This window comes from Mauremys reevesii, linkage group 1 (assembly GCF_016161935.1).
Source record: "Mauremys reevesii isolate NIE-2019 linkage group 1, ASM1616193v1, whole genome shotgun sequence".
Lineage (NCBI taxonomy): Eukaryota > Metazoa > Chordata > Testudines > Geoemydidae > Mauremys > Mauremys reevesii.
Window position 1 is genome coordinate 271,430,357 of NC_052623.1, and position 23,887 is coordinate 271,454,243.

At 46.0% G+C, this 23,887-nt stretch overlaps 1 protein-coding gene across 1 annotated transcript; it reads right to left on the minus strand.

Annotated features, from left to right (window-relative positions):
* Positions 1-1,289: 1,289 nt before the first annotated feature.
* On the minus strand, positions 1,290-22,945 carry LOC120375915 (cytochrome P450 2D14-like). The gene is made up of 9 exons (XM_039496939.1): positions 22,587-22,945; positions 17,895-18,066; positions 16,456-16,608; positions 14,732-14,892; positions 14,431-14,604; positions 11,644-11,785; positions 9,307-9,494; positions 8,166-8,307; positions 1,290-2,571 (listed from the first exon to the last, which is right to left on the minus strand). The coding sequence occupies exons 1-9, from the start codon at positions 22,797-22,799 to the stop codon at positions 2,393-2,395; spliced, it is 1,524 nt and encodes a 507-aa protein (XP_039352873.1). The 5' UTR covers positions 22,800-22,945; the 3' UTR covers positions 1,290-2,392.
* Positions 22,946-23,887: the final 942 nt, after the last annotated feature.

The window sequence follows — 23,887 nt, forward strand, 5'->3', positions numbered from 1 at the left end:
ATTAGGATAGTACCTGGAAGTCTCTTTGTGCTGGGCACTGTACAGATATACAGTGAGAGACCATCCCGGCCCTGAAGAGTTTACATTCTAAACAGGCAAGGCAGACACAGTGGAACAAAGGAAATATTATCATCATCATCATCTCCCTGTGTCAGTTTGATAACGGTCTATTCCATTTCTCCAGGCTGTGTGGCTGGGCGGTCTGTGGGTGGACAGGTGACTTGGCTGAAGTGCTGATGTGCGCTGGCTAGTCTCTGCTTCCTGCAGCCTAGACAGGGCTATGGGAAACTAAGTGCAAATTAGCTGCTTTCCTTTGGGAACAAGAGGCTTTTAGGTTAAAAACAATTTTTTTGTCTGAACTATTCATAATCTAGCCAAGCAGCGAATGTGATCTGCTTCCTACCTTACATCACAATTCACTCTGCAATTCCCCAAGCAAAATAACCACACCCTCATCCCTTGACTTTTAGTCACACAGCCCAAATCTCCTTTCTCACAGTAACATAGAGCATGTACTTGAGATGAGGCGCCAGAAGCAAGCAATTTTCAAGAACTCAAGAGACAGGAAGTAATAAACATTAAAGAATAAAAGATTCCTCTTTTTATTAACATAATTTTACTATTTTGTATGCAGTACACAAATTATAACTATTCTTTGCAAGGGCAAATTACAGGGTTATCGTGGAAAAAACACAATAATTTGAGACAGTTTAGTGGCAATTCCTCCTATAGTCGCTTTACTTTAAGACAGGGGTCGACAACCTTTCAGAAGTGCTGTGCAGAGTCTTCATTTATTCACTCTAATTTAAGGTTTTGCGTGCCAGTCATACATTTAACATTTTTAGAAGGTCTCTTTCTATAAGTCTATAATATATAACTAAAATATTGTTGTATGTAAAGTAAATAAGGTTTTAAAAATATTTAAGAAGCTTCATTTAAAATTAAATTAAAATGCAGAGCCCCCCGGACCAGTGGCCAGGACCCAGGCAGTGTGAGTGCCACTGAAAATCAGCTTGTATGCCGCCTTTGGCACACGTGCCATAGGTTGCCTACCACTGCTCTAACATAACACAGTTTCTTTGGAATAGAAACCTCTTAACACTTTTCTGGGCTGAAAGTGAAAGGAACGTATGTAATGGAGGAAGGAAGGTGTCGTATACAGACATAGCATAATATCTCTTTAAATAGTTTGTGAGCCTTTTTGTTCCATTCCTCGTGTTCAGGTTTTTAGAAGTTGCCAGAACCCAACCAGAGCAGCAATGTGAACATGGAGGAATTCCTGGCATGTTGCGTATTTCCAATAAACGTGTTTGGACCCCACTGTACACATGTGGTTCCTTCATCTTACGTTTGTGTCAAGAGAAAAAGAGAAGATCAAAACTGGAATTACACTAAACTATAAAGTACATATTGGGCCAGATCCTCAGCTGGCGTAAATAGACATAGCTCCATTGAAGTCACTTTAGATCAGTGGAAGATGTGATCCATTTTTGTTTACCAAATCTCCTGAAATAATGCAGGTAAATCTCTGTCAATAGCATTGTCTGCAGCATGTACAAGCAAATGCAAAATACACCTCTACCCTGATATAACGCTGTCCTCAGAAGCCAAAAAATCTTACCACGTTATAGGTGAAACTGTGTTATATCAAACTTGCTTTGATCCGCCAGATTGCACAGCCCTCCCCCCACCCCTCCCGCCAGAGCGCTGCTTTACCGTGTTATATCCGAATTCATGTTATATCGGGTCGCGTTATATCGGGGTAGAGATGTATACTTCAAAATCGCTTCTCAGAGAAGGCATTGGCCTGGCCCTGAAGGGAATACCCAGGAAAAGTGCTAGAAAACCAAACCACACCCTGCTGGTTCAGAGCACCGAGTTTCCCATTTGAACAGCCGCAATAAGCTCATATTGTGTGTTGCAGTGACAAGTCTGCCAGGCTCTTGATACCTGCATGTAATCACACTATCTTTAGCATTCCGTTACACATTTGCTATGTGTACCGACACGCGACAGGGATCTACACGGTGCTGACGGGTAAACAGCCAATAGTGCTGATAGCATCATTTGATCTCAAGGAGACTCTGGTAAAGAATGAAGCAGACACAACACTAAAGCCAGGTCTACACTACAGGCCTATATATGTATAACTACACTGCTCAGGAGTGTGAAAAATCCACATCCCTGAGCAACATAGTTATACTGATATAACCCCGCATAGACAGCGCTATGTCAGCAGGACAGCTTCTCCCACCAACACAGCTATCACCTCTCAGGGAGGTGGATTAACTATGCCGACAGGAGAAGCTCTCCCGCCAAAGTAGGAGCATCTTTCAGTTAAGCACTACCGCCTTCCTAAAATATATGAGGAGAACTTTGCAAAACACTGCACTTATCTTGGGACAGCCTGGATCTGGTAGGGATGTGGGGTGAGTGTCGTGGCAAAGCGTCCAACCTCTCGAGGCCTGGCCTGGCCCTCAGGGAGACAGAAGGTGAAATGCTGCAGGAGGCTGGTGAAGAAAAGGAAGAGCTCCATCCTGGCCAGTTGTTCCCCCAGGCAAACACGACGACCTGCGAGCGTGAGAGTGAGAAAAGAGGGAGGAGGCAGAGAGAAGGAGGATACACCACCACGTGTAAATAACTAGTCACTGAAGGAGTAAGACCCTTACTGCACACCCACAGGTTGGAGTTAGCAGAGAATCTGCCTCCATATGCAGCAGATGGTGAGTCTCCCTATTCCCAGACCCTGTGTAACAGGAACAACTAGGAAATACTTCTCCAGACCAATCAATGTTCTATTTAATCCAATTCCCTGTCTCTGATTGTAGCCAGCACCAGAAGCTTCAGTGGAAATCATAAAACCAAGAACTCTGTCAGCTGATTTGGAGAGGGGAATTACTGCCTCATTAGCCTGACTCAAAAGGGTCAGACACTGTAATACGCAGGGCTAAAACCTCAGCAGGTTAGATAGTAAAATGTAATTTTGAAGTCTATGTGCTGATACCTGAAGTTAATGAGTTATGGAGACCATGTTAGGAGTTGGGTGAAACCTTGTGCAACACAGGGCCAGAAAGTGTTACACAACTAGACATCTAACTGACCCAGATTCAACCTTTAGAAACATAGTAGTAGATAATGATTGTGTTTTTCTGCATTTATATGTATATATAGTCAACCTCTAACAATGTAAGTGAATGGTTCCTGTCTATAGCTGTATTCTGTTCAGTCAGAGATCAAAAGGAGATGTTAACATATAGATGAACTGTGAATGTAGTAATAGCACTGTCTTCATTTCTCTTTGAAGTATGTAGTAAACTACCTGTAAATGGCAGGAAATGAACAGTTGCCTTCTGTTAATCCGTGCAGCTAATTACCAGCGGTGCTTAGGAAATAGAAGGTTACTCCAAGACCACTACTGGTCACCCAAGGACTGCACGCTGTCAAGAGGCTACTGGACAACTATAAAAAGACCTCTAGGGTCCTGAGCCTGTTATCTCGATCTGCTTAAGCTTCATCAGGGGTAGTTTGAGTCAAAACACTGAGGTCTCCAGCTCCATTCTGGATCACACTGATCTTGGATATTGGACTTTGGACTATAAACTGATGAACTGATTCTGGAAAGGACTCTGCAATTCTAGAGCCCACTCTCTCTACTATGAAACTGACCTAAGAACTTTGTTCATATCTGTATGTGTAATGATCTTTTAACCAATACACTCTCTCTCTTTTCAATAATTCTTAGTTTTGTTAATAAGCATGTATTTGGCTAAGATCTGAGATATTCACTAACCTGATGGGCAATGTGTCCGATCCTTTGGGATTGGTAAACTTTTTAATAGGATGAACAAGATTTTCAGTAATCCTGACCATCTCTGACATGGCGGTCTGGGTGGGAGCTCAAGAATGGGTTGCTTTAAGGGAACTGTATTTGGCTTCTGGGTAACCAGTAAGGTATTGCATTGTAGAAGCTGTTTTGTTGCTGGCTTGGTGAATCTGAGTATTACAATAACCATCACTTTTGGGGATTGTCTGCCCCATTCATTGCAGTTTGTCCTAACTGAGCAATCTCAGCATACCCCCACTCCCCTCCCAGTACCCCAGTCACACCTTGTTGTGGGTTGACTCAAAACCTCATTCAAACTGATGTGTGAACATGCCTGTCACTTAAGATAGTTGTAAGAAATACTTAAGGGGACACACCTAATACAAAGCCTAATGAAATCCGCCCAGAAACTAGCATCAGGTGGGTAGGGAGTTCCACTTGGTATTGTGACCAGGTTGGGCGGGGGAGGGAAAGGAGATTGCGAGTCTGTGAGAGAACACACAGAAACTGAGAACAGACAAAAACAGAGAGGGAGAGACAAAAGCAAGAGGGACAAGCAGTAATAGCCTGTGAGTGCAGTGAGACCCTAGGAAAAAAGCTTTTGGGTCTGTTGGCAAAAGAGGCTTTGGGCCATAAGCTAAGGAACGGCTCCTTTTATTACATGTTCCTCCTGAATTCAGAGGAGCAGGACTTTGTACGTTCCTTATAAACAAACAAGAGGGCAACAAAGAAAATACCTGACTCCACCAATTTCTACTTCCAACTGGAATGTCCCCAGGGCCCAGAAATTTGACAAATATAAAGAACAGCCATAGTGGTTGAGACCAAAGGTCTATCTAGCCCAGCATCCTGTCTTCCAATGGTGGCCAATGCCAGGTACCCCAGAGGGAATGAACAGAACAGGTAATCATCAAGTGATCCATTCCCTGTCGCCTATTTTCAGCTTCTGGCAAACAGAGGCTAGGGACACCATCCCTGCCCATCCTGGATAATAGCCATTAATAGACTTATCCTCCATGAATTTAGCCAGTTCTTTTTTGAACCTTGTTATAGTCTTGGCCTTCACAACATCCTCTGGCAAAGAGTTCCACAGCTTGACTGTGCATTATGTGAATAAATACTTCCTTTGGTTTACTTTAAACCTGCTGCCTATTAATTTCATTCAGTGACCCCTAGTTCTTGTGTTATGAGAAGGAGTAAATAACACTTCCTTATTTACTTTCTCCACACAGTCATGATTTTATAGACCTCAATCATATCCCCCCTTAGTCGTCTCTTTTCCAAGCTGAAAAGTCCCAGTCTTATTACTCTCTCCTCATATGGAAACCGTTCCATACCCCTAATAATTTTTGTTGACCTTTTCTGAACCTTTTCCAATTCCAGTATAGTTTTTTTTGAGATGAGGTAACGACATCTCTCCACAGTATTCAAGATTTGGGCGTACCATGGATTTATGCAAAGGCAATATGATATTTTCTGTCTTGTTATCTATCCCTTTCTTAATGATTCCCAACATTGTTTGTTTTTTCTGATTGCCACAGTACATTGAGTGGAAGTTTTCAGAGAACTATCCACAATGACTCCAAGATCTTTCTTGAGTGGTAACAGCTAATTTAGACCCCATCATTTGATATGTATAGTTGGGATTATGTTTTCCAGTGTGCATTACTTTACATTTATCAACATTGAATTTCATCTGCCATTTTGTTGCCCAGTCACCCAGTTCTAAGAGATCCTTTTGTAGCTCTTCACAGTCTGCTTGGGACTTAACTATCTTGAGTAGTTTTGTATCATCTGCAAATTTTGCCACCTCACTGTTTACCCCTTTTTCCAGATCATTTATGAATATGTTGAATAGGACTGGTCCCAGTACAGACCCCTGGGGGACACCACTATTTACCTCTCTCCATTCTGAAAACTGCCCCCCATTTATTCCTCCCCTTTGTTTCCTATCTTTTAGCTAGTTACCAATCCATGAGAGAACCTTGCCTCTTATCTCATGACAGCTCACTAGCCATTCAGGTTGGAATGAGGCAACACTATTTTCTAGTGTGGCTGTGGAGCAAATAGGAAAGGTAGAGTGTTGTGCTTTGTGCTGCTAAGGTACAAATACAGAGCTAGCTAACAAAAGTCCATTCTTGAATTATGTGAGGCTCTAGATCAGCAGGTCCCAATTTTTTTCCCCCCGAGTGACCCCGTTTGAATGAAATATTTTCATCCGGAATCCCAGAAAACATGGAGGAGCAAAATGGGTTCCTCTGCACAGCATGATCTCAGACACCCCGTAAGTGGGAGCTCACCTCATGTGGAGGACGTCTTTTTGCTCTACAAAACTGTCCTCTGCCCAGTGTATCCTCGTATATATGGTGCATGCGAGGTCAGAGCAAAACGGCGTCCTCTGCACACAAAGGATTGCCATGATCCCATGTGCTGATGGCACCGCCCCATTTGGGGTTGTGAGCCATGTCTTGGGAACCGCTGCTCCACACAGAGTGAAAGTCAGGCACTGACAAAGTGCAGGGAAGACTCTGATTGCACTGCAGTTTGGCACAAATGGAGGGTGGCTGCTCAATTACCTGTTTACAGACTAAACTCAAATGATAAAACGAAAAACAAAACTGGCTTTTAACCAAGGGTACGTCCACACTTTGAGCTGGAAGGTGTAATCTCCAGCTCGAGGAGACGTGCCTCCACTAACTCTGAGCTAGCTAGTGTGCTAAAAAGCGAAGTGTAGCCATGGGGGAGCAAGCGGTGGGAGGGGCTAGCCACCTGAGTAAGAATCTACCATCTTGGACGGGATCATCCTCAGGGCGACCAGCCCCTCCCGTTGCTCACGCTGCAGTGGCTACACTCCTACGTGCTATTGGTGAATTAGCGTGGGTATGTGTACCCAACCTGGAACATACACCCCCAGTCTGAAGTGTAGAGGTACCCGCTGAGCCAATACCTAGCTCAGCTTAGTACCGAGAGAACCTCTCCCCCGCTCAAGTACTGCAGAGTATTCTGGAAATGCGTTAGAAGCTGCCTAACTATGTTTGTGACACATTTTTTTTCCTTTGCTGGCACCTCAACCCCTCTCTGAACCGGTTGGCTGCATTGAAACAAACCTAGAAAGCACCAACCACCGTGCTAAGTGTTCATGGACTTTTGAAGGTGATCCAGTCACTGGGAAAGGTCCTGTGGCAAAGCTATAACACTGCTCAGTGCATAGATCCTTCTGTCTAAGCCCTCGTGTTTCCCACTGCTGGAACTCCTGGGCTGCACTGGTACACGCCTGGCAGAGGCAGTGCCCCACCAGTTCAGGCATCCCACTACTGTTGATGTGGTGACCAAAGGAGTTAGGACAGACCCTACAGCCCCTCCACCAGCCACAGTTGGCCTCCTTTGATGTGTATCAGAGAATCAGTATTTCCCTCTTCCCATCTCTCTGGTGAGTTGGGAGCATACGGGAGACTGGGAACATCCATCTCCCCTTTATCCCCTACTGATCCATGTACCCCATTGCAGTGGTCTCAGAGCCTCCAGTAACAAAGGCTTCCTTTGATCAGGGTGCCTTGCAACAGATAAAGTAGTATGTGCACACAACAATTTTGATCATGCTTTATGAGAAATCCTTAACTATGATCTCATCCTTTTCTCAATAACACACACCTCACCTGTGTGCACACTGTTTCTAAACAGATTCCTGGGCTTGTAGTTAAGGTTTTCTGTTACAGTGCAGACGCGATTAATGTGTTGCATTCAGTATGTCCCTGTGTCTAATGGAGTATGAAGTAATTTCTCTGGGGAGATGCAGCCTGCTCATGAAGAACAGAGCCTAACGTGACGGATGGGTGTATCGGCTTAAGGGACAGAAGTCCTCCTTAACCTGGCAGTTCCTCGCTCCTCAGGGATTAGGTAGGTGGGTTTGTTACATAAGCAATTGGAATTGATTTTTAATAAGTTTATCTTCTATTTAAATAACTACAGCTGTAGAAGATGAGCAATTAATTAATTAAGGTGAGGGTTGCCCAGCTTACTGCAGAGTATAGAATACAGAACTGCTTCCCTTTGGCCGAGGATACAGTATTTCAAGGCCAGAGTTTCTGCGCTGGAGAAATAGAGAGAGGGAGTTATTATGCAGAGGTTGCGTATACTGGTACCACCAGGGCACTGTAGAACAGGCCCAGCTCAGCACAGACTGCACTGATCTTCCCCTTGAGGAAGCTGCTCTCATGATGAGAGGGACATCTTGCTTTAGAGGAGACTCGCTTTCCCATAACAGTAGTGGGTCACATCTCATGCACTGTACCTCATTTCCACAGGGACGGCCTCTCCCAGTTGCTCCTCCCCTTGGATTTACCTGCTGAGAAAGGCAGGAAGGCCTCTCGCTTCACAAACTGCCCATCTGCATCCAGGAAGTGCTCCGGGTAGAACTGGTGCGGCTTCTCCCAAACTGTTTCATCCTTCAGCACCGAGGACAAGTTAGTGATGACTGTTGTCCCCTGACCCACCCCAGAGAAGAAACAGGGTACATTAGAATTCTCACATCAGAACAGGCCAGTCCCTCTGCATTCAATATCCCATCTCAAGTAGTGGCCATTGTAGGATGCTTCAGAGGAAGGCACAGAACCCATCTCAGGAACCTAATTGCATAATCTTATAGCAGAGTGGAGCTGGATGCTTTCAGGGCCCTAGCCAGTGCACAGCATATGCTCTGAAGACTGTCACCCTTATACACTGCATGCTAGCTAGACTAAGAGTATGAAAGTGGTGTTTTCACAGTCTAATGAGGTTTATGGGGTGAAAATTGCTTCTACTCCCCACTTTTAGCTCTGGTAAGAGTGTTCTGATTGAGAGACTCCGAACTACAATTCTCATTGTCTTCACAGAAAAGGTGAGATCTTTCCCCTCTCACATGCCTTCGACCTGAGCTAGAGGAGTTTCCTCTAAGGGCGAAAGTGGAATTGAGTATTGTATGGCTTTGGTCTCTCCAGTGAGACTGTCACCAGGGAAGGCAATAATTGCCCATCATTGTCTCTTCTCCACTTGGAACTGGACTGAGATGCACAGTGGTCTCTGAACAGCTACTGTTATTACTGTTCTGGATTTGAACTCTTGACCCAGCAGATAGTTTCTATACAGTTGATCAGCATTACCTTTCTCCACCTTCAAGCAGATGTACTGAATGTTATAAGGTGCCCAAGTCTCCCTTGTAATGATTGCAGTCCTTAGTTGTGTTTTAGCACAATTCATTGTTTTTTCAGATATCCAAAGGCTTGTTGAAGATGGAGCTAACCACATAAACAAGGCTCTCTCTGAGGCCCAAGCTCTTTCAACACCGCCCATTTGAGAACTCGCCAATGGTTGTGTGATTCAGGGCCTGGTGCTCCACCCCCCTTTGCATGGAACCTTGGGGAGATTCACATATGGAATGTCTGCAGCTTCAGGACATAAGTCTGCAAGGGGAGCAGATGTCTGCATCCCCTGCTGGCCACAGATACCTTTGGAATGAAGAAGCCTTGGAGCTCGGTGTCCCGGTATGTCATGTGAGGCAGTCCAGCAGGAACAATATCCCCATAACGTTGAGTTTCATGGATCACAGCATTGGTATAAGGCATGTTCGCTTGGTCCTCCATCTGGGGTGACCTGTCCCTGCCAATCACCTTATCAATTTCCTCGTGGACTTTACCTGGAAAAAAGACACTTTACATCCTCCTCAATATAACAGAATGATGTACATCAACACTGTAGAAATGCAGAACCTGCAGATTCACCCTTAAGCTTTAAACACTGGGGGGCAGGGCTTGTCTGTCTTTTTGTACAGCGCTGGGTTTATATTCTGTGAATTTGTTAGCCACTTTCCTATCAATCACTGAGCAGTTTACAAGCGAGTCATCTCTAGGAAGTGGGTGCTCTAAGTGTCTGGGAGGGGGCTGGTGACTGGGGCACTTGTTCAAGGGTCAGGAACGATACCCAGCAGTGGGGAGAGGGCGTGGACCAACTTCTGATTTCTCTCACCTCCACACAACCAGAAAGCCCCAGACATGCACTGCTCTGCTTCCCAACTGCTAATTCCTGACCTTGAAATCAGGTCTTGTATGTCTGTTGAAAGCACCTGAAAGCAAGAGTGCAAGGGAGGCAGAGTTTAGCTGGTTGGGGGTGAGGGGCAAAGTGAGCCCCATAGACAGTGGGAAAGAGAGGAATGCAGAATTAGGCGCTGAAGGAGAGCACACTCATCTTCTGTTACTCAGCCCAACTTACATAGTCATCCTCTGTGCTATGGGCTAATAAGCTCATTGTTAGAGGGATCCCACCTTCTTCATACTATATTTGACCCACTTGTGCCTCCGGCGTTAGCACATTTAAGCAGGTTAGCATTTATCCCTATGGAGACCCTAAGAGAAGGAAGAGTTACCAAGTAGCTACGAGGGTCTCAGAGTGCACTTGTCATGAAGAAAAATGGTGAGCGCTCCCTCTGACACTGAAATCTTGAACAGGGGCTTTCTCTCCCCCTTCTCCCTTGCCACAGGTCTTTGCTCTCCCCCTCAGAGAGTTTTCCAGTGGAATTATTCCCCCAATCACTGCTGTGATTGCTGCTATGGCAGCTTCATATTCCCAGAATACAAAGATGACAGCAGATGCTAAGTATCAGAGGGGTAGCCGTGTTAGTCTGGATCTGTAAAAGCAACAAAGAATCCTGTGGCACCTTATAGACTAACTGACGTTTTGCAGCATGAGCTTTCGTGGGTGAATACCCACTTCTTCGGATGCAAGTGGTGGAAATTTCCAGGGGCAGGTTTATATATGCAAGCAAGAAGCAGATGCTAAGAAGTTCTCAGTGTAGGGTGACCAGACGTCCCAATATTATTGGGAGTGTCCCGATTTTAGGGGACTTGTTCCGCATCCCAACCTTACATCAGTCAGCACGCTTCCTGGGGGAGCTCCCGGAGCCCACCCACTGGCAGGAGCACCACATGCTGCAGGGGCAGGGCTTACAGGCGCAGGGAGTGGGCAGAGAGCCCTCCACCTGACCCGACCCACGACCCTAGGAGCCAGAGGGATCAGCCTGCTGGATGCTTCCCGGAACGGGAGCCATCCCAGGTGAACACCACTGGGACTCCCCACCTCGCCCCCTGGCAGGCCCCTCTGACTCTTAGGGCGGTGTGTGTGTGTGGGGGGGGGGCTCTGTATGCTGCCAGTGCCTGCAAGCCCAGCTCTGCAGGTCCAGCAGCTCCCATTGGCGATTTTCCCAGCCAATGGGAGCCATGGAGCTCACACTTGTGGCAGGTGCAGCACATGGAGAGTCTGGAGACCCCCTTGCCGCTATGACCCTAGGAGCCAGAAACAGGGCTGGTGAGTGTCACCAGGGAAGGGGGCAGGGTGTGATGGAGTGAGTGTCTGGGCAGTGTGTGGGGGGTGCTGGACTGTGAGGGTGTGGAGAGCGCTGCGCAGTGGGGGAGGTTTGTGTGTGTCAGGGCACTGGGCAATGCAGGTCTGTGTGGGGCATTGTGTAGTTGTGGTGGTGGTGCTGTGGGGAAGGGCACTGGGAGGGAGGGGAAATCTGTGTGTATTGGGAAACTAGCTAGTGGGGGGTTCTGTGTGGGGTGCTGGGCAGCTGTGGTGGGGCTGTGGGCAGGGGGGCGCTGGGCAGGGTGTGTGCACAGCACTGTGCATTTGTGGTGGAAGGGTTGTAGGGGGGCTCTGGGCATAGTGGATCCAGGTGGGCGCTGGGCAGGGGAGCTGTGTGGCATTTCACTCTTGCGATTTAGTCACCCTATCTCAGTGGAAGATGCAGGGTTGGGAGAACCGGTCACATCTCCACCAGTCCTCTTGCTTACACTGGATGTCAGGATGGAGAAGCATGTACAGCAATGCCCAGCGCAGGGTGGTGGAGGTGGTCTCAGTGCCAGCGGTAAACAAGTCAACTGTTACCATACGAAGGTTGTTGTCATTGAAACTGCTCCCCGCATGCTCTTTGGCCTGGAGGGAACAAAAGAGAGCGTGATTTGACCTTAGATTTTTGTTGAGGAGAGAGGAGCAGACGAGTAGATAGTGGTGATTCATATTCTCAGACTGAAAGGTTGAATTGTTTGCAGAGTGCAGCAAAACACGTGCATATGACAACACACGCCGTAAAGGCTCCTCGGTCACATACATTTCAAAGTAATAATTTGTCCCACACATCATAGACTTCATCAGGAATAAAACTCAGGACCTTCGGCTCCAAAAACACAAGGTATGTCTACACTGCAATATAAGCCCAGGATTAGTGGCACTTGACTCAGCTGACCTTGCTGCTGTGGAAAATCAACCACACGTTGAGTTTGGATCAGATCGGCCTGAGGCTCCTTTATTTTATGTGAGCATATATGCAAGGAGAGTCAGCATAGCCCCTTGCAAGGTGGCAAGCTGCTCTGCCCTCCTTAAACTTTAACTAGCTTATAAAGGTTAAAACCACAGACAAATTACACATACTTCCAAATAAGGTAATTCATATGGAATACATTGCAAAATTAATACAGGCCAAAAGCAAAAACATGCATCTCCCCCACTAGGCCCCTCCTGTTACTCACTATCTGTTCTTTTGCGGTCAGCGACCTTTCTAACACTACTGTTGTGGTTATATCTTTCATAAGCATGGAAAATTACAAATGGTTCTGTTTGGAGATTTTCCACTGTGACTCCTTTTACTCCTTGATACACAGAAGCTACTTTCCATCACTCTTTCACCACTCTGTCCCTCTCCTCTCTGCCCCTTATACACAGAGACAAGCTGAACCAAAGTTCAACACAGCCTAGAAACAAGCTTATCCAAAGTTTAGGCCTTTAAAAGCCTCGCCAAAGTTGTAAACCCAGCATATTTTCCTTCACACTGCATTAGAGAACCCAGAGCTTGAGCATCTACACTGGGATAGTCAATAGGTGGATGGCAGGCCAAATCTGGACTGCTAGATGCTTTTGAACAGATCCTTTTAATTTACTTATTATTATTGTTTATTTTTCTCTGCAGTTGGGACCTTGTCTATACCCTGACCAAGAAATGTGGACCTTGACAAACAATCATCAACTACCCCTGCAGAAGTCTACGCTGATTGTCAATCCTAGGTTAAGATTGAATATTCTAGGACAGGTGTGAACCTCTGGCATCCACACTGTAGCAGACAGAGCTGAGTGAAACCAACCATATCCCAGACTCCCTAACACCCTCCCAGAATGTGACCGCTCTAGCCTTGACTGTGGGAAAGCTTTACTGCCCACCCTGCACATTACAGGAAGTTTGACCAGCCTGTCAAAACTGCCTGCCGAGCAACATGGAAGAAGCCCCTATTCAAGAACTTTTCTGGCTTGCGCTCTCCCGCCTGTATCAGGAATGGGGCAGAGTTTCCATGAGGTGCTGGTGGACATTTCAGCCGCACTTTCTAACCCACCAAAGTCCAGGGGTTCTGGAATAATTTTTATACTGGGGGCGCTGATGATGGAAACCATGTATTTGGTGTTTGTTATTATTAATTCAAGCCAGCAGTTGTGGCCAGTTCCAGCACCACTAAGGCACCTGAAAGAGCTTATGGTGGTGGAGGAGGAGTACCCGGGTACAGCAGACTCACACTGGCTGATGGTGCTCAGTACACTCAGCATACACACTGGAAACTCTGCGCACAGTCTCTTACCACCAGAGTTAAAGGAGAGTCTCCAGTCAGTCTTAGAGATTTGTGCCTCTGCAACCGCAAGAGGTTAGTGTGATCGCTCACACTTGATCAGCTCAGAAATTCCATGTAGTAGCATAAAGGCTTCTTATCTAGATTTTCTCAGAGCAATTTTAAATTTGGACATAGACTTAACGTGGGCAATAACTAATATGCTATTTAAAAGCCAATTAAAATGTAATTGGCTTTGTTTGTGACTCAGAACAAGAAGTTGACATTTAGAAACTTCCCACAAAATGAATGTTTTTAAAGAAGGTTTCAGGTTAATCAACGTTTTAAAAATACTATAAAATAAAACAAACCATAAAATAAGTGAAAAATTGAAATGTGCTGTACTGACAACCTCAAAACAGAATGTTCAAGCCTATCAAAATGTTTCATTTTGATTTTTTCTAAATGAAATTCTGTCAAAAACGACATGTTTCATTGCAAAATTGAAACAACCCGCTGTTCTAGAAAGATATAAAAACAGATCAGGTTTTTGTTCTGGAACATGTTTCCAGCCAAGAATTCCCAGCAGCCTGCCTTTGAACGAAGCTGTGACTTGGAAGGATGAAGGAAGTCTTCACTGTGACCTTTGCCAAAAATGTCTCTAAACTGTACATGGTCGGCTCATGTCAGGTTGTTCCATGGCCAAGAGAGCTAAGGACCCAGGTACAGCACCCACTAGAGTGGGGCACTGCCTCAGTACAAAGTTCCAACTATCAGCCTATTCTTCAGCTGATTTCTGAGCATGAACTCATCAGACTCACTAGATAAGGGAAAACCAGATGAAATAGAACTGTGAGCTGTTCATAGCAGTTCTATTAGCAAAAGGATTTTGCTTGTAAACTTTACAACAAGGGAAGCTAACAGGGAGTGTTCCCGTCACTAATATCTTCACGGAGCCAACGAGATCTACACTTGCCGTTCTCCTCCTACCTTCTCTATCTCCTGTAGAAAAGCATCAGTGAAGTCTCTCTTGTGGGTAGGATTCCAGATTGTCCTGTGCTCCTTCACAAGCTCATCTGTATAGTCCAGGACCTTCTTTTGGGATCGGAAAACTCTCTGTGGTACTCCAGGGATACGCAGCAGCCAAGGTACTACGACAAGGAGCTAAGATAACACAGTGAGAGAGAGAAAACCACAGCCCATGACTCCCAGAAAAGAATCACTAAACTACAATCTTACTGATCAATCAAATGGCAGCTTCTTACCGACCAAATCATACGTGATGAGTTACCTGGGGCAGGAATCCAGCTTCTTCGTTCAAGGCCTGTTCAATCAAATGCAGCAACCTCTGAAATTTCTTATTGTCATAGTCAAAGCGCTCGCCATAGACGAGGGAGCAGATCACATTGCTAACTGCGTTGTTTATAAGAAAATGTGGATCAAAAGGACGACCTGAAAAACATACGGGACCAACCAAAGACATGAGGAGGCACAACATCATTGTAGCCTGCCCCTCACTGCAAGAACCTCTAACATTTCAAGATTGCTTATGGAACAAACCAGTTTCAAGTCCATGCTCATGTAACCTGGGGAAGTTAAAGATGCCCCACATACTAACAGGGTTGGGCCTGGTCAATACTTGGAAGAAAGAGCAGCATGGAAAACTTAAGAATTTCAGGTTTGTGCTGCTGCAGATTCAGTCAGTGGTATTGACTGAAGGCCTTTGTCTGCAGCCATAGTAGGAATCAGCAGCCATTAGCTAAGAAGTCACATCCTCACATTCCATCTAAAATACATTAAAACAATGTAACATCGGGCTGTTAAGAAGGCGATCCTGTCCTAATAGCACCCACTATCGCCAGATTAAAAAAAACAGATCTTAAGGTGGTTAAGGAAAACTTAGTTTGATAGCGTCCTGTCTGGCATGAAATCACTTATCACTAGTTGTGGTTGTCAAATCCTCATTTCTTTCTTGTTATATCTGTATGGTCTCCACTTCTCTATTGTTTGTCTGTATGATCTCTGTCTGGTTCTTTGTTTTTGTCTGTTACATAATTATTTTGCTAGGTGTAAATTAGTGAAGGTGGTGGGGTCTGATTGGTTAGAGAATTTTGTTACAATATCTTAGAATTGGTTAGTAAAATGATTGGTTAATATAGCTAAGCAGGACTCAAGTTTCACTATATCAACTGGGGTCCAAGAAGGAGACCAGCAGAGAAGGAACAGAAGGAGGAAAGACTTGGAAGAAGAAGAACTCACCGTTAAGACACAGCCTAAGATCAAAGCTGCAAAGAATCCTCTGCACAACCCTGACAAGCAGCAACCAGAATCCAGACGAAATTGCCCTTGTATGGGCAACAGGGAAAGTCCTCCTGCCTGACCAGGACTGGTGAGCATAGCATTGTATGCTTAGCATGTGTATTCTGCTTGGTAATTGTTAATAAATAGAGGTTATTACTGTGTAAGGCTCTTTCGCTGGTAAAAGGTCTTGCAAACCCGCAAACAGTATGCCCTGAGCCCTAGGAATAGGGTACGGGTGGGTGTCTAAATTAAGAGGGTTACACCTTGAGCCCTAAGAACTGGGTAAAGTGGGTGCCCCTAGAGTGTGCGAGTAACAGAGAACTGTGTGCCGGTAACAGTACTCATCTCTGCCTCTGTACTGAACCCGTGGCCTGCTGTGTATAGACAGATGTTACTGGGCTGCTACAGACATTTTTAAGTTGAGGCATAAAAGTGATGTCCTTAAAGACTTCATGGCATGTTTTGGAAGCGTTTTAATGTTGATGCCTCCACCAAATTCCAGCTGAGGTAATAACATTCTACCAACCTAAAATTCCCCTTGCACATTCAATTGGAGATGTTGAGTTGTTTGGTTGGTTTTTTTTGTTTTTTTTTTTACTTCCCATCACAAACTCTCATGTTAAAACATCTGTCAGGCTATCATATTATCCTTTCATTTCCTTATGTATGGAAGTTACACTGGTCCCCTGCCCCATCTCCCCTGATGCTACAAACCTTTTTCAGAACAGATCGCAGAGCATAGAAATCCAGCTTCCTCGGTCACACGCTGCTCCAGGGATTTCTTTCCCATCCCAAAGTTCCTCAAGGTGGAGAGTGCAAATCTCCTTTGCTCCTTCCAGACCTGACCATATCTTGCAACCACCACCCCTGGAAAATATTAATAAACAAGAGACAATCACCTCTGGGAAGCACCATCCAACATTCACTGGACAGCAACAAAATAGGGCTGGAGGGACTGGCTTCTGAGGAAGGATAAAAGAAACTAAATGTAGCTTGGCCAAATGGCAACTAATGGGAGCTATTATTGCATCTTCAGAGGTGTAGGTGGTTAGTGCAGAAGGAGAGGGATTATTCAGGGAGCTCCAAGATATAGCTAGGAGTAAGGGCATGAAATTCAGGGCCAGATCCGCAGCTGGTATAACCTGATGGAGTCAATGGAGCTAAGCCATGCTATACTCTAAGGGTGTGAGCCTCAGGTTGGATGTCAGAAAACATTTCCCTGTGATTAGATCTATTAAACTGCTCAATAGTCTCTCAAAGGAATTAATGGATGCCCCATCACAAGCCATTTAAAATTGGATTGGACAAAGCACTGGAGAACATACTATAGGGAGCATCCCTGCATTGGCCAGAGTGTGAGCCAGGGTGAGGCTGAGAACACAGGCAGTGTGTAATGGAGGCTGGGGGAGGCTAAGCCTCCCCAAACCTCTGCTAATACTCCCCACCATGGCCCCGGGCCAGTGGGAGGACTCAGAGCTCCTCCAGCCAGCCTGGGCTCGGGGTGGCTCAGGCAGGCGATGGCTTGGGCGAGGCTTCTCCGGCCACAATAGGGGCTTAGGGCAGGGCAGGGGACTAGTCTCCCCAATGGGGGGTTCACACGCTGCCATGGTTGAGAATATGTGAATCTATAGATATTTTTCCAGCTCTAATCTTTGTTATGTTAGTGCTTTGGGATCACCTGAGATGATTCTATCCCAACAAGCGTCCCTTTTAGGTTGCATTTCTTTCTACCCTCCTCCACTTTCACTTTTGGGTCCTGGAGGTTCCTCGGAAGGAGGTTATTTCTTTTACAAGCCGAGGAAGGTACATACATATGGTGAGGGTTAGGAAACTGCCAGTTCTGACAATGGCAGCCAATTGGTATTGATTAGCATGTACCTTCTACAGAACATTTCAGAATGGCCATGTCTTAGTAGTTGTTGCAGCGCTGCAGTTGAGAAGGAGAGTCCCCATTTTGATCTAACCTGACTTCCTCCTCTCAAGAGGTAGTGTCAGGGGCAGACTCCAGCAAAAACAACAGCAGCAGAGGGACAAGAGAGGGAGGCAGCTCACTTCTTAAGTCCCCTTCAACCTCTCCAGGAGCTCAAAAGATAAACCCAGCCAGTCCCCCTGCAACACTACCAGAGAACTATGTCAGTTTCCAAGGTACTTGCCTTCGGCATTCTCTCCGTAACCCAAGTGTTCATATATAGGAAAGTACGGTCGGTCAGCAAAGTCTTCTGATTTATGGACCAATGCTTCCTTTACAGCTTTGAATCCATTCACTACTATCAGATTACTCCAGCAGTTCTGAAGGCTAAAGACATTTCCATATTTTTTACTCAGCTGCCAAGAAAAGAAAAAGGAAAAATATATTGTTGGAAGCCAGATGACAATTTTGTGGGAAAGCAAGCCTGAAAAAATCAACTTGCATTTCTGTACGCTCTCTAACTTAGAAGGATCTCAGAGCACTCTGTTGGGCTTGTTAGCTCATCACGGATGTGCAGCCACTTCTGGAGTGGAACAACTCACAGCAGTACTACACAGCCACTTACACAGGGAGAGAAGAATACCACCATTGTCAGCTGATGGTGCAGGAAGAGTTTATGTCAACAGAACATAACTAAGCAAGTTGAAATTTGGCCAGGGTCCTTGTGAAAGTGTTGTGGGGTCTTTAACGACTACCAGCGGTCAGGATCTCTTTTGGTGTCTTCAAGGATAACAGACCCAAGCGTACATTGTTCCTTAAAACCATGGTGTGGCACTGGTTTAACCACCGACACAGAAAGCCTTCTGCACTAATTCCTGCAGCACTTGGCTTTGCATAGGACATATCCCATTCAAGTACTGACCAGGCCCAATCTTGCTTAGTTTATGAAATCTGATATTATCACAGAGGGTATAGTAGTGCTGGCTACAGATACATACAAAATAAAATTATTGACATAAGGGATTGGGGGGTGGGGGGCGTTTCCTGTGATGCTGGCAAACGAGGTGCCAGCTCTTGCCCAGGCTGCAGGCATTAGCTAAGAACTAACAAACTCATCGCTGGAGACCGACCAGTTTACCTGTACGTTAGTTTGCTCAAAATAGGTATTAGTCTTACAAGAATATATTTAGTGTTTAGACTCTGTGAAATGCTTGTGAGTTGCTGCAGGCGTTAATCTCACTTGCAATGTCTGTGTTCTGCGCCATAAGAAAATATATAAGTTTTGCTTTAAAACTTAGCAAATGGCTGTTCTGGACTTGTGAACCCAGGCACAGGAATCCTCCCTCCCCCCATTGAGAAGGACTGTCAAAATCAGCTGGGTCAAGGAACATTGCAATACAAAGGATTGGCTAATGGGCCTATCCCACCTTGGAAATGCCATGTGCAAGGAGGCTTATTCTGTGGACTTGGAAGCCGAATGAAGGAAATAAAACAAAGTCACAGGAAAATTTTCCATCTGTTTGGCTGTCTGAACTGTGACACGGCTAGAGATCCCCAGTGCTGCCTGCTGGGTCCGCCTTGAAAGACACTTTGAATAGACATATCACTGCAACTCAGTCACTCTTAGATTTAGATGATAACTTACTTGCGAGTATATGTTTGCTTGCTTGAACCTGCAAATAACTCTGTAATTTCTTTTTCCTAGTTAACAAACCTTCAGATCATTTATTACAGGATTGGCTACAGGTGTTGTCTTTGCTGTAAGATCTAGGGTACCAGCTGATCTGGGGTAAGTGACAGGAATAACCTGAATGTGGTGTGATTTTTTTGGTGACCATTTATCAGTAAGTCCAGTTCATCTGGGTGGCAAGATAGACTGGAGATTCTAAGGGGACTGTCTGAGACTCCATGGTAAGCCTGTTACAGTGATACAGGAGCAGGGGTGCTGGAACGGGAGGGGTCAGGGGGGCGCTCCCCACAGTGATCCGGGCTCCCTGGGTGGCTCTTACCACAGCCAGGCTTGGGCTTCCAGCCTGGCCTGGGGGCAGGACCTCAGGGGAAAGAGGAGGGGGTGGAGGCACAAAGAGGGCAGGGCCTCAGGGGAAGAGGAGAGGAGAGGTAGGCCACAGAGGGGGCAGAGCCTCATGCCATCCCATACCCTTCTACCGAGGTTCCAGCACTCCTGTCCAGGAGTTCACATGCGATACTGGCTTGGTGCAATCTGCTTATATAACACACCACCAGTTTGGGGTATCTGCCCTGCTTGGCAGTATACCCTGGGCAGGCACTCTCACTCTCGAGCCCCTCCCAGCAGCGTGATCGTTTCTTTGCCCATCTCTTGACCTATGTGGGTGGTTCATGACCCCAGAAACATTAGCCAGAAGATGGCTTATTGCAGCTATGAAATGTAATGTGACTATGAGGGCATCCTAGCCAATGCTGTTCTGAGCATTACGGCAGATGGCAATGACACTCAGATAACGGGAGAGGTTTTTGTGTTGGATAGTGCCCTAATGCAGCTGTGATTCAACTATTTTGGTAGGGAAAAAAAAAATCGCATCCCTGACTGAAATCATTAAATCGATACAAAAGGGGAAGCATAAAAGTCCTGCCCTTTTTCTACACTCAAGGGAAACCTGAGGAGGGGGCACCTATGGAATTGCAGGTTTTCAGCTAGTGCCCAACAACTTTCAGGTTTTAGACCAAAGCAAACCAAGTAAACTTCATTGAGAATGACGTTCCTGGCTGCAAAACTGAGTTTTGTAATTACTAACCTTGATCCTTTCCTGCAGCTAACAATTGTCTGGCGCAACACAGGAGAGGGTAGTGCAAACTTCTTTAAGATACCTCTGGACTCTCCTTATCACGTGTGCCAGTCCCGTCCCATTCCCTTGCAGTAATTTAGATTAGCCTGAAGGCCTTTCTAAATTGTGGCAGTTTTCAATGGCCACAAGAGGCAGTTACAGCAGCTGGGATTCTGCAGGGTGCAGGGGAACCCTGGCCCGTGCCCCTGGGCTACAGGGGAGCATCGTGTAGGAATTGCTGTTGGATTATCCCTCTGTCCTGGCTGAACACGCTGTGGCTGGCTACACTAGCTTTGAGGCTACTTTGCACCACTCCACCAGCACACAGTGTGCCTGATGTAAGGGAGCACCAGGGCCACTGTACCCTGGTGACAGACAGGCATTGCAGAGCACAAAGCAGAACAATTTAAAGCAATTATCAAATAGTTTAGGTCCAAAATTTAACCTATTTTCAGTTATTTGTGGGATTTCTTGAGGATTGTACGCACACGTGGGAGAAAATGCCCTTCTGGGCCAAGAATTTAGGGAGAGAAAAACCACAAGTAGTTTTATGTGTATGTGAAAAACACAAGAAACCAATGCATCGTGTTCAAGCTTTTCTACAGTAACTTTCCTCAAAGTCACGTGGGCATCAACCAACGATGCTGATGACACACAAAGAGGCACTGTGTGACAAGCAGATGAGAGTCCTTTTCTATAAGGCACTGGCGAACATGTGTCTGTAACAGTACCTAGCGTTCCAGGCAGTCACCTCATTACCAGAAAGATACTGATTAAAAAAGAGAGAATTCAGAGAAAAGCCACAAAAGAGATTAGGGAACTGGATGGGCTGATTCATGAGGAAAGCTAAAATGATGTAAATATATTGACTGGTCAAATCTCTAAGGAAGGGGACTATGATTCTGCCTGCAAGTATTTGAAAGGTACAAATGCAAAGGATGGAGGGAAATTGTTTAAGATTGGGTGAAGGAATAACGGAATGAGACTAAATAATGGAGAATTTACTCTGGACATCAAGAAACAAATCCTCAGCGAGAGGTGTATCAGTCTGGGGAATAGTTTCCTAGGGGAAGTGATGAAAGCCTCATTGCTGGGAATTAAAAGTAGATAAAGCCCTCCGGGGCACACCACTAGAAGGGAGAGGGGTGGATAAGAATAGGCCATTTCTCTCTTTAATTTCTATGATTCTGTAAGTAAAAGGAGCTGTTTTCGTTTCTGTTCTGTGAGAAATGCAAGAAAGGAAAATGAAATTGTGTGCAATGGAAATGGGGACAGAAAACGGAATAATATGTTGTTACTAAAAATGTGGAGTTAAAACAGCTACAGGTCAAAAGTGTTGTTGGCAGCATTGTTATCATCCGATTTGATCTGGAAACAAAAACTCTTCCTATCACATGGTGAAAACAAGAATCAGACCCAGTTTCCCTTGACTGGAGTGTTGAAAGGTGCCAGCCTAGAAAAAGGGGCCTCTGGAGTTTGGCAACTACAATCACAAAACATAATATGATTTAGTTGCCTCAAGCTACATCAGTAGTTTCCTTGGAGACAGGACAAAGCATGCACTTGCAACAACTAACCCTGCAGCTGTGGTGTGTGCTCGTTAGTGCAGACACAGCCAGCAAATACAACTGTAGGACGTGCAACTGGAGATTACAGGTTTGTTTACTTTTGCTGAGTCAGTGTGTCTGGATGTTCCCGTGCGTGTGCGCGCGTGCGCAGTGGGGATCGCTCTCCTCCAGCGCTATCACATTTGCAGAGGATTCTACTGGACTTGGGAGTGGAATGTTGCCCTCTGGACCCTAGAGCCAGAGCAAAGCCACAGCAGATAATCACAGAGCGTTAGAGCCCCTTCTCCCCTAGGGGGACTGACTGCTACTGTGTTGGAAAGGCCCCTGCATGTAAAATAACCCCTCCAGCCTGCACCAGCTGGATTAATGAACCACCAGCCCACACCAGCTCTGTTCCCCAGCACGCTGTGCTTAGGGTGACCAGATGTCCCGATGTTATAGGGACAGTCCTGATATCCAGGGTTTTGTCTTATATAGACACCAATTATCCCCCACCCTGTCCCGATTTTTCACACTTGCTATCTGGTCACCTTAGCTGTGCTCTCCAGCCCCTCTGGCACTGACCTGGGTAAAGGAGAGGTGCGGGTTGTGGAAATCGATCTGCAGCATGGTCCCAATGAAAGGCAGAGAGGTCGGCCCTGGTGGGTAGCGACTCCAGCTCTTCCTGCGCTTCAGGAAATCAAATAGCAGAGCGAAGACTGTGAGGGCTATGCCCAGTGCTGGGAGGTTGTTCCCGCAGGATCGAAGCTGGGACCAGAGCCACAGGAGCAGCTCCATGATCGTTCTCCCCTTTGCCCCCACTCCGTGTTTTTAACTCTCACCCCTGCCTCTTTTCCCTGCTCCTGTTCTCTCACTCTTTGCTATTTCAGTCTCCCTAGTTTCCTCCACTCGTTCCCCTTCTCTCTCTGTTTATTTCTCAGACACCCGCCCCTCTCTTGCCAACGTCACAGCTTGGAGCTGCCTGGCCAGAATTTCTCTGTAGCCCCTCCTCTGCCTAGATAACACAAACTCACAGGGGAGTGGTAATGAAGGGTGACCCAGCCCCTGTAAAAGGGAAAGGGCATAGCTCCATTTCCAGCATCTGTGGTATGTAACATGAGGGAGAAAGGAGCCCCTGGAGCCTGTGAGAGCTGTAAGGTTGAGTCCATATGCAAGGATGAGTCTCTCCTAGGGCTTTAATTGCCCCTTGTATTCAGAAGTAGCAATCCTTACCTAGAGTGACTAGATGTCCCCATTTTAGAGGGACAATCCCGATATTCAGGACTTTTTTTTAATATAGGCTCCTACTACTTTCCCCCTCCCCATCCAAATTTTTCACACTTGCTATCTGGTCACCCTATCTTCACCGTTTCTCCTCTCTTGGTTGGTTAGTAACCAGTTTTTGCTGAGCCCCCGAGAGATTGCTTAAAATGGGTTTAACTGGATCTGAGTCCTTCTCTTTCTTATTGGATGATCTTTACATAGAATTGAAGGGAGAACCAGCTACTGAACAGTGTCAGGGAGGAGGTGAGAGACGCTTCTCTCTCTCCACCTGGTCAGGTGTGTATTGTGTAGTGTCTATGCCCCAGTGGAGCCCTAGCCTCGGGGTACGTCTACACTACGGGACTATTCCGAATTTGCATAAACCGGTTTTGTAAAACAGATTTTATAAAATCGAGTGCGCGCGGCCACACTAAACACATTAAATTGGTGGTGTGCGTCCATGGTCCGAGGCTAGCATCGATTTCTGGAGCGTTGCACTGTGGGTAGCTATTCCCTAGCTATCCCATAGTTCCCGCAGCCTCCCCCGCCCCTTGGAACTTCCGGGTTGAGATCCCAGTGCCTGATGGGGCAAAAATCATTGTCGCGGGTGGTTCTGGGTAAAT

Coding starts and splice junctions, on each gene's coding strand:
- LOC120375915 (XM_039496939.1), bottom strand. CDS start 22,799: ATGGAGCTGCTCCTGTGGCTCTGGTCCCAGCTTCGATCCTGCGGGAAC. Junction 14,605..14,731: donor AAGCTGGATTCCTGCCCCAG/GTAACTCATCAC, acceptor GTGTTATCTTAG/CTCCTTGTCGTAGTACCTTG. Junction 2,572..8,165: donor CTTCCTGCCTTTCTCAGCAG/GTAAATCCAAGG, acceptor TCACGCTCGCAG/GTCGTCGTGTTTGCCTGGGG.